The sequence below is a fragment of the Thermobia domestica genome, chromosome 13 (assembly GCF_964235325.1).
Source record: "Thermobia domestica chromosome 13, izTheDome1.hap1.1, whole genome shotgun sequence".
Lineage (NCBI taxonomy): Eukaryota > Metazoa > Arthropoda > Insecta > Zygentoma > Lepismatidae > Thermobia > Thermobia domestica.
In genome coordinates this window covers 102,478,505-102,497,950 of record NC_137466.1, presented here as the reverse complement: position 1 = coordinate 102,497,950, position 19,446 = coordinate 102,478,505, and the positions used below count along the sequence as shown (strand labels likewise).

Sequence of the window (19,446 nt, the reverse complement as noted above, 5' to 3'; positions counted from 1 at the left end):
TTAAATCTACTTTAGCGCTTCTCAAACTTCCCAATTACACGAAAATTTTCTTGTTGGTACAAAATATCATAAATCCCTTATTACGTACGTCTAAAGGGTAATAAGTAATTAAAAGCTTTCAATATATAATTAATTGTAAGATTTCTAAATGATAAGAGTAAATAAAATGATAGTTAAAATATTGTGTGTAACATTTAGAAATATATTTGGTTACTATACATATGAAGAGCTCCTTCGTGACTAAGTGGTTAGCGTAGCGTGGGAGACCCGGGTTCGATTCCCGGCGGGAGCTCATGTGGTTCGGATTCCACGTTAAACAGTAGGTCCCGTCTCATATAGCCTCGCTGCTGAAAGGAACGTTAAACTCTAAATCAACTCATATACATATGAAGAAGCTAGTAAATGAAATAAATTAATTATCACTGAAACCCGTTTGCACGTAACACCTGCGAAGATATTAATGATCTTTAACTATCCTTTATACACAATAGAAAAATATCGATGATAAGTGTGTCACAGCATTTGAGCTTCAGAAGTAGTCACTATAAGCGTTCATACATCTCAGTCTGTTGTGACTAACAGGTATATAGTACAATACAAGAAAATTCACACGAGATATCATCAAATCTATTTTATGCGAATCAAATAAAAAAAAATGACATGCGTGGCGAAGCTTCTGCTTCTTCATGTGTACTTTCTATCCCGCGTTCGATCCTCGGTAGGGACACTTATTTCGAATCAAAACACGAGCAGGATTCGGAGTCCCACTTAAAACACCATCTCAAAAGTCTCGCTGTTGAAAAGAGATAATTCCAATCAAATAATCAATTTAAAATCACAATTATTTTAATATAAATACCAGAACAATCATTTTTATATAAATTCCGTATTTCATAATTTATAGAATTGGAAATATGACGCAGATCTTACTTTAAGAAATATATCTATTTCGTAACGAGATTATATGTATATCCGGTAGATACAATACATAGAACGAGTATACTTGTGTCTTGCCAACAATTGGATCAATAAAATTGATTGATTGCGGGTATAATGGATACGTGATCAGTGAACCTATTTCTCATATAGGCTGTTGTTGAATGGGACATTATAAAATATTTTCCCCGTCATTATAAGAATGAACGGCTTAAACTTGCATGTTATGAAAAGACTCCCAAATTAGAGATTAAACATAACACTTAAAAGCCACAGTGGTTAAAAAAGAAAAAAATAACAGACGCGATTACGATAGGTTAAAATAACAAATAAACTAAGAGAAATATTTGTTTACCGGAAGTAGAGTTCTATCACTTCTAGTTGCAATAGAGGGATAAAGTTTGAAATAGAATCTGTTCTTGAGACGCTGGATTCATATCATAAAACTATTTTTGCTATATCTTGCCGTTTTAGCTCTAAGGAGATAAGAAACCGGAAATGATAGTAGATTTCAACAACTTCCGGTTTTAGTATAGAAATAAGGATGGAAATGGAACCTCTGCTTCCCTCTATCCATAATCGTCTGATAATCTATCTCTGTATCTGGTCTATGATTATCAACATTGAAACCCGAAATGGTTCAATTCTACCAATTCCGGTTTGAATAACGGATTAAAGAAGAAGCGTAAACTTATTCTTGGAATGCTGAATCTTGCTGTCACTTAAAGCTTCTGCTTTGATGCCTGTCGATATACAGTGGAACATACGGTAGCCGTACTAGAAGACTTCACACACGTATTTAGCATATTTTGGAATCCTAATAATAAAAATAATGTAAGCTCCAACCAAATGGACTTTTTCCAATAATTGGTCTTAATCATCCAGGTGAATGCTAAGAGTGAACTGCCACGTCACTGTCTTCGAATCATTGCATAATAGCTCGGAATTTATGGCAAGTGGCATTGTCTTGCTGGAACACGAAATATGATTCATGCAGCTTTTGAACTGAGGGTAACATATTGGCTCACAGCGTTCAAAATTATTCTGTAATGTTCATGGTGGCCTGAATAGAACGATTAGTGTCTCGATATGGCAATGTTTTTGCCTTTTTTAAGTTAGGAGCCTCCGACGATGACGTACAAATCGTGTTTCACGTAGTTTCTTCAGAAGTTTTGCCTCTATAGTGGCGTCCTACAGTCTCTCTTTTAGAAAAAAATTAACCGAACTCACTTACCTGCCACACAATGTTTTGGAAAGGAAAAAAAATATTCAATTTGTCTGCTTTTGGTACTCATAGCGTGATGTACATATATAATACCAGATCCACATGTCATCAAGATTTATACTTTCTACAAGGGTCCTCCCTACACGAGACAACATAGATATCCGCCCAAAAGTATACGTCTAAGATCTATTGACACTCATTTCGTAGCTGATTTTAAACTTTTGATGATACTGTAAGTTAAAGTATAAGATATTAATCTTTAGTAGGTTAAAAATAAATAACAATGTAAATGTTATTCAACTAATGAAAATTACATGTGTTAGTTTTTAATTTTGAAATAATTCCACTGCAAGAGTAAATTATTAAATTGCAAATTAAGATCCGTATATGAAGTCAAACAAACAATAATGATAATAATTGATTAAAATTTTCATTTTCAAAAGGAATTTAAGAAAAAAATGTCTATTTTTCAAACTTTCCTTCGTGACTATGGGTTTGGTACAGGAGACGCGGATTTGATTATCCTTATGAGTTAGGATTCATTTCAAGGTATAGGTTCACATCTCATGTAGTGTTTGTATTTTAGCCAAAAAAAGAAGTACTGTACATTGGGGTCAAATAAGCAAACAAGAAAAAGTAATTATGTAAACATAGAACTCAAATAATTCTGTTAAATTCTACATTGTTTGACTATTCCTTATTATAGTTATGAAATTTTTAAGTTTAATTCAAAAGCATTATGTGTGGTTATTTTTTATATAATTGTTTACTGTTTCCTTTCCTTAGGAATAGAGGGATAACGTAAGCAGTGAGGCCAACATTTTGTGAAAAAGTACAACAACCAAACCACCAACCGAAGATGGGAAGAGGAATGTGGAATATAGTTAAAAACTATGAGGTATGTGATTGTAGTTGTGCTTATTATCTGAAATACCACATTCTTTTATTGTATGTTTTGTAAATCATAGTTTATTCAGTAGAAATATAAATATAATTGACTGTAGTTTGTTTTATAGTAAAAGTAGCTTGTAAACTTGAGAATATATATGTACAGTGGCGTATTTACGATTTTGTTTCGGAGAGAGGCTTTGCTAACTTTATTCCTGGAAATGTGACAATTCTGCAAAATATTTCATGTACTGTAAAATAGTAAATACAATTTCGGGGGGTTAAGCCCGGAAGACCCCTTAAATACGCCACTATATATGTATATACGTATTTTCGTACTTGTATATTAGTTACACGTTGAATTCGTAGTACACATAATGTATGTCTACAGTGTATAATTTTAAGAACTACAGAACAGGGACAGGGAACAAAAACTAACAAAATCCATTCTAGGAAGGTTTTAAGATCTCAAGTTGACATATCACATACTTATAACTTTAAAATGAATGACAACAATTTTTTTCAGTTCATAACTTAAATATTAATAATTTCTCAACAATATTGATTTCATATGTTAAAAGCAGTCAATGATTAGCATGCCGTCATACCAATAATTAACTTTTTAAAAGATTTTTTGGCTCTATTGGTTCATCATAGTTACATCCTGAAAACTAAATCTGCAGGAATTACTACAGCAATGGAATAAAGAAATATCTCAAAATATTAGTTATTACCTTTAAGAAACTTATCAACACTTTGCCAAGCGCTATAACTTTTAATTACCTAGGTTATGAGGTAGTAGTACTTCAGCAGAAACAGAGTAATTGTTAACATAAAGTTGGCTGTATAATTATTACACGTATTATTGATAAGACAAAAAACGCTTTCTACAAACTGTTTTTAAGAAACCTACACATTCAACATGTTTACTAGATAGGATATTGTAATTCATACGTACAGAAGTAGACTCATAGATTACTTCAAACCTCCTGAATACTTTTAGTATACGGCAACTCTTCAAAAAATATCGGGACTACAGTTTTCTACCCAAGGCAAAGGAGTAATGGATAGCCTCCATGGGTAGGAAGGTTGGCAGGGAAATCAGGTATAATGCGCGACCCGACTCAATTGCCTCTAAAACTTTGTAGAGTGTAGATTGCACCTGGAATGAACAGTTGTTTTGTAGTGTCGTTAGGAATCAATTTGTCAGACGATTTGCAGATGACGTGCAGATGACGAAAGCGTGTTTCAAATTAATTCTAAAGGGAGGCACGGTCGCTTAGTAGTAGAACACTTACCTCTGGTGCGTGAAGTCCCTGATTCGATCCCAAACCAAATAAGTTGTGATGGATAAGATCGTGTCCGTGTGTTTTCAAGTGGTATTCCCGTTTCCTCCGACTCTTCATTCCACCAATCCTTCCATCATCATTCACTTGCCTTATCATCGTCTTCCTTAGAATAAAGGGCATAATCGTGGTACGTTAAACTGAAAGAAAGGTTTAATTCCAAAGGTTTTGTCCGGACAACAGAAGGAAACCCTGTGTCGATTTGTAACGAACTGTTCGAATGTGTGGAGGAAGCTTAAGCCTGATTTTTTCGAACAAAGTGATAACCGGTGACGAGTTTCTCGGAAAGCACAATGTGGCAACTCTGTCTCACCCTCTCTAGAGTACAGATCTGGCCCTGCCTTTCTTTCTTTTTCCTTGGATGAAACAAAACTCGAAAGGATAGCATTATTGGGTAGTGGAAGCGTCGACACAGCAGCAGAAGGGGATTCAGGTTACAAATTTCGAGAGGGCGTAGCAAGCGTGGCAGAAGAGCAAAATTTGAAGAAAAACTATTTAAAATACAATAATCCACCGACTTAAGTAAGTAATACATTGCGTACACATTTACATAAAGGTATATATATATATATATATATATATATATATATATATATATATAACTAAAACATCATGCAATAGTATTTAACCGGATATAAACTTTATAAATACGAAAAATGTACAGTTTATAAAGGTTCTCTTATAGAAAAAATATGTTATGTACGCCGTTGTATACTGCAATGGATGCCAAAGACGCCAAAGATGCAAACATGTTTAGACGCTCTAGGAATTAGAATTTTTAATGTTTTTTTTTTTTTTTTTTTTGTAATTAAGAATTGACGTTAGTCGTTGCGTTACTGTAAAGAGAGAGTTACCTAATAGATGTTCTTCGTTTATTATTATTATTAATTTATCAATAACGATGGCTCGCTGTTAAACATGGTCCCTTCTTCTTCTGCAAATCGTGTACAAAGTATTTGTGACTCTTGAAAATATAGGTTGCATTGAATAGGGTTGAATTTTATACAGAAAACGAATATCAATAACAAGGATAGTATAAATGAATCCAAGTATATGGTACGCAATCTACACAGCACATCTGATCTTATGGGAAGTAAACTTTGACTTGATTACGAAACATTTGAAATATTTTTCTGAGCAGACATTTCATTGCCAAGTTACCTAGGTATAGTCATCAAAGTTAGGGTTTAGACATAATTATATTCTCGCCAGAAAAAAGGTCTCTAATTGCTATTGAAAGCAAGAAAGGGAACAAAGTTGTTATACGTTAAGTAAACGCAGTTTGTACTTAGCAACACAAAGTTTTGCTAAAATCAATCAAGTCTTCTTTTAAGTAGAAAACTCACTAAGGTACTGGATATTTTTGTTGATAGCGTGAAAACTGGAACGCAATCCGAAAATTTCTCCTTAACGTTACTTTTTTTTTTTTTTGGAACTTACAACAAAGTACAATATAAAAATGCAATGTTTTCAACTAGTCCCTCCTTATTGAGCTATATTCATGTATAAGTAAATTATGACTTTGATGCACTGCTTTATAAAGTGTGCCAATTTTTAATATTGCATAGTGTTTTGTAAATTCTCTCCCTAATTACGGTTACTGTAATCGATTGAATATTCATTTCAGAGAATTCTAAATGTGGATTCTACACTTTACATGCAGTAGTGTTTATCATCATAGTTTCATTTGGACTACATTAACATCTATGTGTTCCTGTAGACTTTTTTTTTTTTAATCTTAAGTTCCATTACGATGAACTTCATTCAATAATGACTTATTGAACCTTTATAATCAGATCGTTCAATTGACAGGTTTATAGGTAAAATTTTTGTTTTAACTGTCATCCCATAATCAGCAATCGCGCAAGTTATAAGATTTGAAGATTTGAAGCATATTAATTCAAGTATTATGGTTTTCTGAACAGTTGGTGTCTATTCAAATTCAGCAAACTACAGTATATATTACGTTTTTAACAGAACATATATGATTTTGATAATGCATATATGCGACATATATGCAGTATAAATCATAATGTTGCTAGATCAAAAACTGAAAGAGAATAGGCTTCATTTTAAAAATTATCTCGAGTAAATCGATCAAGCGATTATGACGCTGCAATCAATTGTGATCCTGAAAGGCTTTACATTATCATTTTATAAGTGCTAAAGTATATGTAATGAAATTTTGATATTTTCATATCATACTTTCCATAATATTTTGGAGAAAAGTCTGAGGGAAAAAATACTGTAGCATTGAATATCTAACCAACGCCTTTCAAGAAATGGAAAATCAGTCACTTTCACAAGTCAAAATACTGAACAAGAGAAGTTACCTTTCGAGTTTGTTCTAAGCTCATATTCACGAGCAGTTTTTTTAAAGTGTAAATTTAGTTGTAAGCCAGTGTGAACATTAGTTGCATAAAATTTTGCAAAAGCGATTGCATTTGAAACTCAATTACTGTATTATTAGTGTATATTAATACGACTCGGAAAAGTCAGTAATGTCGAACAATGTAGGTTGTTTTCATTATGTTTTCATTAATTGCATATCCGTTTCATCACATCTGAAGTTTGATTTAATGCCTTGATAATCTTCATAAACAAGAATAAAAAGAGTATAAAATGTCCTTCATTTTGGCTCTTGTCATTACCTTTAGAAATCACACAACCATTGTCTATGTCGTACACGGTATTACTACATCATCAGTCGGGACACAATATTAATCTGAAAGAAAGAACAAAGCATCGTTGTAATTAATACATACAGTATTAATAGCCAACTAGAAACAAAGCACAAAATAAAATAAAATATATAACGCTACTTGAGGCTTGTTTTATTACATGAATGAAAAAAAAATAATAAAATATAACTGTTAGCACATATGACACATTGTAAATGTATTCGTGTAACATGATAGAAGATATTCGTCAAAATAGATACACATTTGTTGTTAATAAACAATTCTAGTATTTATCACAGAAATGAACTACTAAAAAAAAGTGGGTAATTTTATTCGTTTTGTTTGACAAATGATCACATCAATAGATTTCCAGAATGATAACGTCGATAGTTTGCATAAAATAGCTATTCTGAACAGTTTAAAAAATAAACTCTAATAAACCAACTCCACTTTGGTGAAACACATTACCCTGAAATCCTTTTAGCTACAGAGTAAATGTGTTGTTCAATGGAGAAATTCTTGTTCAATCCTTGTAGAAAACGATTTTATTTAGTTCGTGAAGCCGCGTAGATTTGTGTTCTTCTATCTTCTCTTGGAGCACGGCTATATTATTACTATTAAACTAAATATTTTACTATTGCGTTGCCTACATTAAAGATGGCATCGTAGTCTATTGGTCAGTGAGTTGGACTCATTTCCGCGTGGCCCCGGGTTCGATTTCCGGTCGGTGCTTCCAATCTTCGGCGTCCACCCAGCGTCATGAGGCAAATTGGGGACTCACGTAAATAAAAGGCGGGACGGCCACTAGGTCTAGAAAGCTCCCGACACGCCGGTTAGCGACAGGGCAACGTTCTCGTCGCTAGGCTGGACGTTGTTCAGCCGGTCGCTAACAGATGGCGTTCCAGCGGTTCAGCCCTCAAATGGTTTGGTGGTTTGGTTTGGTGGTAGTTTGGTGGTTTCGTTTTGGTTTTGGTCACCTGCATTAACAAAATAGGTATCGTACTTTCAATAAAATTCTTTGCAAAAGACTTTTATTTAATATACAATTGAAAGTGAGCAGAAATCAAGTACAGATGTATGGTAGCTTAGTGATATAGCGCTCGCCTCTAGCGAGAAGTCCTGGGAATGATCTCCAGCCATAGTGGCCAATATTATGTACGTTGTTTACTCGAGGATCTCCAGTTTCCTTCTACATTCTCATTCTACCAATTATTTCATAATTGTCAGGTGTAAACGTAGACATTTCCTTTCGTTTCGTTTCAAATAAGCAAATATACAGTAATAAAATCATGTTTATTGTATCATAATTCCATTTAAGTAATTTTCGTTAACAATCATTTGCTTACATAGTACGCATTTTTAGAATATAATTTTAGCACTGTACTAATATAAGCAATCATTTTAGGAAAATGCGTACTAATCATTCTACAGATCCCACTTTTGAATTCCTGTGAAAGGGAAGTTTAGGCGTGGGAAATACAGGACTTTTTATCCTCAATCAATAATAAAACCTCAACGAAGATGGCCAATTTCGATAAAACGCGAAATCTTTGGATTACAAGACACCACAAGCAACACTTTTGTATGCTTCTCTGAATCTCCTAGGATTACACACAATAAACTATGTTTTTTATTATTATAGTGAAGGCGTTTCGTACCGAAAGAAAAAATACACAACCCTACTACTTTATCCCCTTTCCGTATTAATGTTATTTGAGCTGAAATCTACCAGAAATTTCTGAAGTTGATCGGTAAAAGAGTTCTTTTCCCCTCCCAGTGATATACATTTGACGTATATCCTCGACAAGAGGGATTGGAAGTGTAAACCCCTCTTACACTCGTCGATACGATTTTCTACTTAACTACTTTCCCCTTGTAATAAGGTTGCCAACTTTGTTAAAACATACTACGTCAAAACAGAAAATAACACTTGGTTCAGAGCTTCAATTCCTTAGATATTTTAGGCATTTTAGTCGCTAAATTTTATAGATATACATACCATATTTAATTAGCAAGCAAAACTTTTGGTAAAAGCATTTGGTGTTACTTACTGAACACCTTAGTTGCTTAATTATTTTTATTGCATAAATTTATTCTGCTCTTGTCCTCTATACAGAAGACCAGAGTTAGAAATCATATGATTCGTATTCCACGTCAAACTGTAGGTCACATCTCACATAACCTCGAAGCTGAAAAGGGACATCAAACTCCAAACTGTTTAACCAATCATAGAGCAGTAGATTGAGGTGCTATCTCTTATAGATCAGTTCCTGGAAGGATGATTCAGTCGAGTGGGTATAGAGTCATTAGTTCATTGCGTAAGGCCGTCAAGTGCATTTGGAGATATTTAGATAGGTTTTCTCAAGTTACTCCCGATACTCTATGCTGTACGTCTATTATTTTCCCCAGCTCCATCAGGCATGTGTTCAGATGATACCTTTAAATATTAAGTACTTGTACTTGTCTGCTTTCCTCCGAAGTTCGTTTCCGTTACATTGTTAATTGTTTCCAATTAAATTCCAACGATTTAGAGTTATATATGTAGCGCAGAACTAAATCTATACTGCTAATTTAAGTTCTTGCTTCTCTTTTTTTTTTTTTTTTTTTTTTAGTTTTCTTTAAATAATATAGTTATAGTTCTACTGTACTAATTGTTTCACTGAACTGTGATTAATTATTGACTAGAAATCCAAATTTATTAAATGTTCACTTATTAAGATATTATGATCTTCGGGAAATACCTTTAGATATTCCAGAACAAGTTAATAATTGCATATTGTAGTGTTTTTAAGTGCCATGTTGGTTTATAAGCAAAATTGTCAGTACCGTTCTTGAAAAAAGTTATTTCAAATTTTCGTTTATAATTAAATTTTCTTATTTTTAATTATATATGTAATGATACAGTAAAATCATTAATGAGATACTGATTTATGAAGTGTGGACTGAATCATAAGAGCCGCTGCTGAGGAACAAATACATACTTTCTTTTCGATTTTTGTTAATTAGTGAATTAACCTTATTTGAGAAAGCGGATGGGAACTGTTGAAATTCATTTCTTGATACGTTTCTCTAAAATACTTGGGATTTTTTTTTAAGTTTGGCTCCAATTCGTTGAGCGATTTAGCAACAATCATTTCGTTCATATGAACAAATGACGGCTTTGCAAACTAGCTTTAACGATACTATATAGTGGGATACAGTGTTAAGCACCCTGTTCTTATAGAAACAGAAATTATATATACATTAAGAGTAAAGTTTCGATTACTCAAAAATATTGGGTAAAGCTAGAAGGTTGTATCTAACTCTCCTTGAATAAAGTAATTTTATCTTATTGACACCGCTTCACACATAGAATGAATACACTTTACACATCGAAAGTAACATAATTTAACAGCTGTTATTATTATAACACTTTACTACATATTCAAAAAAAAACATGTGATATCATCAAAATAACATAACTAAAGAAAGTTAAAATACAAATAGTGAATCAGTGGTAGAACGCTCACCTTTGGTGCAAGAGGTCATGTGTCGATGACAGGCCATGTGGGTTTGTGGTGGACAACATCGTGTTCGTGAATTTGCTTTGGGTTTTCCGTTTCCTCATACATTCTCATTTCACCATTTTTGTTTTCAAAATAATTCACTTCCATTTATCATTTGTCCCCTTTAGCTTAAAAAGCATAAGCGTAAAATGTTAAATACGAGTAAACATTCCATTTTTGAACAATTTGAATGCCCTAAGCCCGGTGGAAGCTCATTTGCTTCGGATCTCACGTTAAGCTGTAGGTCTACGTCTAATGTAGCCTCGCTGCTGAAAGAGACGCTAAACTCAATTCTAACTAATTGACCAACTTGAACGTCCGGCATCATTCTTCAAAACTAACGAAATATGCTAAATATATCTGATTTTTTATTTCCAATGGTACGTTAGTAATATCAAATTTACTTTGTAATATTTACGATTAATCTCCATATTTACAGACATGTGGATAATTCAGTATATACTGTTAGAGGATTGTTTGAAAAGGTATATCTGGCAACATTGCAACCAGTGTATCTAACTATCTATATCTATTTGTATCTATATTTATAGTTGAGAAATATTTGGATAAGATAAGATTTAAAAAATATTAGATTGAGGAATCAATAGCAGTTTTTTGCTTCTACGGCGTTGAAATTCGGATTCCTTAAGAGATCGAGTGAGTTTAAAAATTTGAAATATTTTCGCCATTGCAAAGCATTGTGTGTTCTGTGATACCTCGAAAGTAAGACAGTAAATCTCTAACTGTATACAATCTAAAGTTTTCCAATAAATAACATTGTCACTGCATTCTTCGATTTGTTAAATAAAAATGTGGAGTCTATGACAATTTCACCAGAAATTAATTAAATATAGTTATGGCAACACTGAATATCTCTTTGTGTTAGCTCCGTTCAAGTAGTTACGCACACATAAAAGAGCCTGGAAGCGCAATAAGCTGTGCACAAGCAAATGGTTCACAGAATCGATCGTTTGTTACCATTACACATTGCACAGAATTTCAGTTGTTTTTTTGTTAGCAACGTATACAACACGCACATAGACAATTTGCAAATATTCAACTCACGTATACAAGATGCAATTGTTTTTTCTTTCTTTCTTTTCTCCCTTTTTTCCCTTGTCTTCTCCTTCCCTGTCCCCTTCGAAATCCCGCGGTTTCACAAGTAATCGGTTCTTCTCTCCCTCTATTCGTTCGTTTTCCATCAGAATTCTGTACACACAAGTCTCCCTCTCTTTCACGACAACCGATTCACTTTGGGACCAGTCGCGCTCACTTGTCATCTCGCTTAGTTTATATATATATATCCAATTCTGGAAGAATAAAGTAGTTACCAGACTTTTTCTTATTGGAAGCAAAATGCGCTAATAAAAAAAGGGTACTTTGTTTCAGAGTGACTTTAGACCGAAGATAGTAGTATATTGCATTTCACTATTCGTTTCATAGACAATGAACAATGACACAATGGCTCTGTGCTAGAACGGAAGAGTGTCTGATTTGATATCAGGTCATGTGAGCTTATAATAACGACGCAGGAGTGGAAGGGCAAGCGGGCAAATATCCGGTGCACCCGCCCAAAAATATTACTTCAATAACGAAAATAAAACTAACAAATTTCCCTGAAATATTTATATTATTTTTCTGGAATAAAATAGAAAATAATTCACGTATCTGTGAAGCTTTGTTGGTAATAATTTATCAAGGCGCGTGTGAGGTTAGCTCACCTGAAGTTACAGTTATACTCCGGGATCGCGACTATCTGTAATCAAATTTCAAAGTAAAGCAGAAATAAAACTGTTATAAGTAACTTTATTTCAAAAATGTCTTACTAGAGTGTTAAAATTATGTGGTTATAGTCATATGAGATGGTTTAGCAACAGATATCTACACAATAGCCTCCATTCTCAATCATTTGGCATGGCGCTACCCCAATATCTGTACCACCGCCCTTCTCATGACATCCTCTCAACATTTGTACCCCCGCCATTTACAAAGCAACCACCGCCCTTTTTATGGCAGCCTCCAAATTTCTGTATCACCGCCTTTTATATGGCGCACTCCAAATATTTGTAACACTCCCATCTTCACGGCGCTCCCCAAATTGCTGTACTACTGCCCTTTATATAGCGCCCTCTAAATATCTATACCACCGCCCTTTTCATGGCGCTCTTCCAATATTAGCACCACTGCCCTTTACATACCGTCCTTCAAGTACCACCGCTCTTTTCATGACGTCTCCCAAGTATGTGTACTATCACTCTCTTTATAGACCCAGTCCACACCAGCCAAGTTTACTAAACATTACATACCTGGGTTTTCTAGAGGAAGCTTTTCCATTTTTCTCTACTGTTTATTTGATTTGATTTTAGCTTAACGTCCCTTTCAGCAGCGAGGCTATTTGAGAGGTGGACGTACAGCTTAATGTGCGATCCGAACCGCATCGATCCGGGAATCGAACTCTGCTCTCCCACACCAAAGGCGCATACGCTAATCACTTAGCCACATGAGAGCTTCCACTCTTTATCATCTAACCAACTCATTCGTTTACCATCCTACATAGTACAAGTCCACGGGACGTCCTTAGGACATTTCATAGGTCCCATATCTGTCTTGGGATAACGGCAACTTTAAGGATAGTTGGAATATCTATGGGATTTCCTTTGGATTTTGATGGAATATCTCTGTCATAGGACATTGACTGGATGTCCAAAAGTTGTCCTATGATTATCCAGAAATATCACACAGGAATACTCGTTTCCGAGGCAAAAGCAGCCATCTTGAGAAAATGGAACGTTCTGTAAACATCCAGATATCCAAGGGATCTTGTTGTGCAGTGTGGAACCAGTCATCTTTAGCCTACAGGGCATAATCGTGGAACCTCAAACTAAATATTTCGTTTCATATTAATAAATAAGTTCTTATACGTGCTTTATTTAGAGTAAGAACAAATAAATAAAATGGTGGATGAAGAAAATCACATAACATAGAACTAGTCACCAAATGCAGTACATCTATGACAGATAGGGCTAGCATGGGGAAATATGCGCAGGGTACATAAAGTATTGATTCAAAAGCTTCTGAGAAGAAAAAGGACGTTTTGGTAGATCGAAAGGCGAGAGTAGGGAGACAGCATAATAGAAGGCAAGATATTAGAGTGGGTTATAATCCTGAGTGAATAGGGATGTCACAGGATACGATACACTCATGAGCTTTTCTTCTCGCGGCAAAAGCCCTGCAGAGTTCGAAAGATATGAAGTTAAATACTTAAAGTTTAAAGCAAGTGAGTTCCGCTTCACAGTGGTATAAAACTACGGTAGACATCCAAACTATGTGAATTCAATGCTCAAACTTTAAGTAGTATAACTACTCGTTGCAATAGATTAAAATCAAAACTAGAACCTGTTCCTCGGACTCTGAATTCACATAAAAGAAAGCCATTACTTACTACCTTTTACTGTTTTTACTCTATGGGATCAGCTTTAAAACCGAAAGTGATCATTGATGTCTGTCACTTCTGATTGCAATTAAAAGAATTAAAATCAGAGATGAAACATATTCTTACGTTGTTGTCATAAACTTGCTATGTATATAATTACTGTAGAAGGCCGTGCCCCTACATGTACGCAACCCACATAACACTTCGTAAAAGCTGGTGGAGGACGAATCAGGTGATAATGGGACTGCGTCTTCACGAAGATGAGTTGCAAATAACTACTTTGTTCGTTTTATAATAAAACCTGAACTCTGTTTGCCATGTGTTCTAAATGTTCAACCTAACAACTACATTTTTAACACATTGATTGCTGAGTGACTGATTAGTGTCGGGATGCAGCACAAAAATATACTTTATTTAGCAGCTAATACAGTTAATAAAATATGGTGGGCGTTAGAATGTGGCAAGTTAAAATATCCTCAAATTTAGAAGTTACCTAATTACGTGATATCAATTTACATAAACTTATCTTTTATAATTTTAGATTACCTAACTTGTTTCAAGTCGCAGTAGCTAGGTTATTAGAAATTAGCATGCATTTTCCTGCATTTTTACTTTGAATTGATCTGATCCCGCGTAGCGTAGTAGCTAAAGCTCCCACCTTTAGAGCGAGACGTCTCGGTTCGATTCCCGGTGAGGATGCTCGGTCGAAAAGGTTTAACAGCTTCTTCAGGCCAGCTATCCTGAGTGACGTTTAATTGGATTTTCCTCATTCACACCAGGCAAATGCCGGGATGATAGCTAACAAACATGACATTGCCCTATTGGTTCTTCTATATGTGAAGAGGGGGGGCACACCGCTCAAAGTATCAACAAACAATACCTCAAAACCATAGTAGCGAAGGGAGTTTCCTAAATGTTTTAATAATTCTAATTGTATCATTCTAGAGTCCTGAATATCATTTGAAACTCAATTATGTATTAGAAAAAAAAAACATACAACTAAGGTAAATAAGCCAGCGCTATATCCATTTTATACACAACAATATATACATGTAGACTTCTCATCTCGTGGGATTTGCAGTTACAAGTATTGCTGAATTCCATCTTCTCGTGTACACCCAACCACAAAATTATCTCCCCCCCCCCCCCAAGTGCTCTAATTCCATTACTTGAGGTTCAGGTCATTTGCAGTTGTGAGAACGCCTAGACACATGCAACCCAACTTACCCGTAACTTTTCTCGGCACTGACAGCAGTTGGTAGCACTGAGTCAAGTCTTTATGCAAGTAAAATTGTGAGTAGATGACGCACGAAACATTTCTCCATTCTGAGATCAATCTCTCTGGTTCAGAGCGTGTTGTTCAATGAACATCATATGTTAAGCTCAATATTGCTGTGTATGCAATGTATTATTTCTAGATATACTGTGTATTCAAAGAAATAAAAACACTGATCACACATAATTCAGAAAATGCTTGAAAGTAGACGAAAATATCAAATCTAGAACAACTACTGGAAATAAGTTTGTAAATCACTGTCTCCATTGACAGACCTTCTCCAACAAGGAAGAGAAGATCTTGCTTGTCACACTGAGTATGCATTGAAATTGAAATCGAAACAGTAACACTTGAAAAAGTTTCAGCCTGGCCGGGACTCGAACCCGTGTCTACCGAATAGAAGTTCAATGCGCTAACCACTCACCCACCGCGCCACTTAACCTTCCACCCAAACTAATACCTAGTTAAAATCGTTTCATGAAATAATATAAACAAGATACTCAAATATAAAAAACAAACAAATATAAACAAAATATAAATAAAAATATAAACAAGAAAATATAAGCATCTTCTTAATGACTTACTCAATATTTCATTGTTTAACTCAAAAACAAGTTAATAGATGTTCCTCAATGAGGAAAATATCACGAAACGTTCTTCAAGTTGAGGCTACGTCATCGGCAGGGCCGTAACTTGTGAGGGGGCAGAGAATCTCCCCGCCGTTCGAGGAGGCCCATTTTGAGAAAATTTTCTTACTCCATATACGATAGGAACATGAAATTAGAAATGAAGCATCAAATAGGGTGGCTACATTACATAAACAAAACAGCACACAAAAGGTAAATAGAATAAAAATGAGTCGTGGACCCATTTCAGTAAAAAATGTCTACTATTAGGGGCTCTAGAAATAATATTTATTCGTATGGCTTTGAGATATATCAATATTGTTCCCTTAAAAATTTTGTTATGTATGGAATGAGCCCAGGAAATAACTAACGGAACCGCAGATCTTGCCGTGCGGGAGGGCCCACAGGCTCCGTGGGGGCATAAAGATTAAGAGAAAGTTGGAAAGAGGGGGCCCAAGAATTAGAAAAACAACTTTTTCTAGGGGGACCCAAATAAGCTTATTAATGCTTGCCCCCCAGAAAAAATCTAAGTTACGGAGCTGGTCATTGGTCGCAGGGATGGTCCCGATTTACATTACATTTCGTCTTTAACATAACTTCTAATTTACAAAGAAAAAAAGACGACAGAAATTATTTTCACATTCTTTGAATTGTATCAATACGTGTAGAAATAGACATTTCTAAGTTTATGTTCCATAACTACAAATTTGCTGAATTGCCACAGCCGGTGTCGAACTCGCGTCCCCAACATTATGAAACTAACGCTTAAGCCACTACTCTAAGACATCACTCTTTTGGGAGAAGGAAAAATGGAGCTGCAGTGAATTCAGTAATTACACACTTACGATTCCAGTGTGATAATGCTGAAACTTTCTGATTTCAGTCATGATAAAATAGTAAAGTGTTATGCAGAAAGAATAGTCCAGAGAAGTCAACTTTAAATTGGCAACTTATATGTACGGAGGCGCTGCCGTATACTCGGGCCCTGATTTTTCACGGCACAGCATTGGACAGATACTCATATTGATTGGAATCTGATGTTTCAGGGCATTGGATTATTTTTTTAAGTTAACTAATTTAATGAACCTTCCTCAGTACCTTGCTTCCCATTTTTACGCGTTTTACTCACTTTTACAGTTTTTCCACTAACTCTTTAAGAACAGGGGCAAAAACATAGAAACATTGAGGATAGTAAAAAGCACAAACACTATTCGCACGTTCTTCCCTTACCTGAAGTAAAACAATAAAACATGGTGAACATGCAATTTTTGGTCTTCCATCATCTATGTAGCGTCAAATCCAGAGTTGGAATGGGTCAGTGGGTCAAATGGATCGAGTTTTCTGAGTGGGTCAGTGGGTCGTGGGTCAACAGCATGTGACCCACTGCGGCCCATCATTCAGTGTGACCCACTGCAACCCACAAACCACCGTGACCCACTCTGACCCACCGACCCACTCTGCGTAGTGCATTGTAGACAGCATCTTTTAAACAGCATATTTTTTCACCCTCGGCCCTAGCCATAGAAACTAAAAACACGTTTCTTATTGGTTGCAGCTTGTGATTGTCCAAACCTTCTGGTGTATGTATTGTGTATTATAGTAGTAATAAAAGAACATTGTCACTTCGTTGGAATTGAAGAAGAAGAAAATTGAAGAAGCAGTTGAGGTTAAATTTACATCATGGCAGTCAATGTGGAACAAAACGGGCCCTGCGGGGCTTGTAACCCGCTCCTCCTCCTACTACTACGATTACTACTACTACTTATACTGTGGATTCGTATGGCAAAACTGCACACGTAACGTAATCATTTTTTAATATTATTTTCATTTTAATTTAATGAAAAAAGTGATTTGAACATTTTAAAAATAAAATATAAAAATAAAAACCTTTCTTGGCCCGGGTTTGAACCCACACCAAAAGCAATTATAATTACTAGTCCATTGAGCTAGTACTTTCGGCCACGAAGACCGCCAGTAACAGATATTTTATTTTTGCTATATTTCTGCTACGTGGCGAGAAACGGATAATTCCAACTTACTAGAACCGCGTATTTAGCTCCTATAAGTAAGGTCGAGCGTGATTTAAAAATATGCTTCTGAACTCTGGTGAATTTGTCTACGTTTTACTTTCAAGGCCTCAAGTTACCTTTCTCATTTGTTTCTGTTTACTTACCTGAGATGAGTATCTCTAAGTGAAAAAAGAACTTGAGGCATTTTTGGATATTGATATTTGTAATTGTAATAATAGCAATAGGACGTATACTACTACTGCCTGTTAGTTTTAGAGGAGCTAACTACTGGAAACAATACATTTTTGAATCACTGTAATATATAAATTATTGTATAAAAATGAATGTAACTATGTATGCCTAATCATCACGGCCAAATTGCAGTCAAATAAAATGGCTTTAGGCACATAGTTAGGCCTTAATCCAAACTGTGATATTATCATATTGCGTTCATTATAATAATATCCTAAGGGTTATTGAGGATCCGAATATTTGCGAAAAAAAGTGAGTATCTCACAAGCCGTTAAACTTATGGAGCCGAAATTCAGTATATTAACTCTTTATTGAAAATGAACAGAACGTCTAGCATTTTTTAACATTTTCCTTTATGGGGAAGGGTGCACTTTCTACATATGATAAACAGATAGTGGGTTAGTTTGTACAAATTATCGAAAACGATCGATATTAGTTGAGAAACAAGTTGAGAAAGAAGAAATACAGCCGGGTTCCATTCCCGGCGGGAGCTCATGTGGTTCGAATTCACATTAATCCATACTTCATGCCGCAAGCGTCGGTGGACCAACGATGTGCAACTAGCGACATCTCGCCAAAAATTGGCGGCCCCGCAGCGACGATCCGAAATGGCCCATCTTACGTTCTAAAAATTATACCACCAGCGACCCACCACTGGCAGAGACCCGACAAAACGCCAATGAACTACAAAATTATCACCAAAATATGTTAAGTAGTCTATATGCGTAATTTATTTACATTAAGGAAAGTCCAAAAATCATTAGAAAAAGGTAACCACCAACCTTTGGATTACTAGGCGCGTGCTCTTCCGACTTGGCCACGGAAGCGATGAAGAAAAAGTCGCTGGTGGAGGCAAATATCATTGAGGTATTTTTTAATTTGGCTAATCAGAGTGCTCCTGTAACCAGGTATATTCGACGATAACCGTTTGGGATCAGATAAAGTCCGTTCGCCATGTAATTTTATAACAAAATGATGTGCGTCTATTTACTTTATTTCATGGTTCTCCCATATTCACTTTCAAGTGATCGGCTACAATTGTCATCTAAATTCATACAATTATACGCACTCATCTCAAGATTTTTCTCTTCATGATGAAGAGCCAGGGGTTACTCTTGACCCCCGTAACTCACTTTAGGAACAATTCGTCAGGAAAAAATAATATATAATAAGAAACCGCATGCACATGACTGACGGTAGTTCGTGTTGGTCCCTTCGCGATTCTCCGC

General features: G+C 35.3%; 1 protein-coding gene across 3 annotated transcripts in view; it reads left to right on the top strand.

Annotated features, from left to right (window-relative positions):
- Positions 1–19,446, top strand: part of LOC145668402 (cytochrome c oxidase associated subunit FA4L3-like) — a 326,595-nt gene that overhangs the window by 153,514 nt on the left and 153,635 nt on the right. For all 3 annotated transcript variants that reach the window (XM_081736201.1, XM_081736202.1, XM_081736200.1), the window contains exon 2: positions 2,948–3,059. In XM_081736201.1, the coding sequence (XP_081592327.1) occupies positions 3,021–3,059 (39 nt within the window). In that variant the 5' untranslated portion in view covers positions 2,948–3,020. The remainder of the gene's footprint in view (positions 1–2,947; positions 3,060–19,446) is intronic.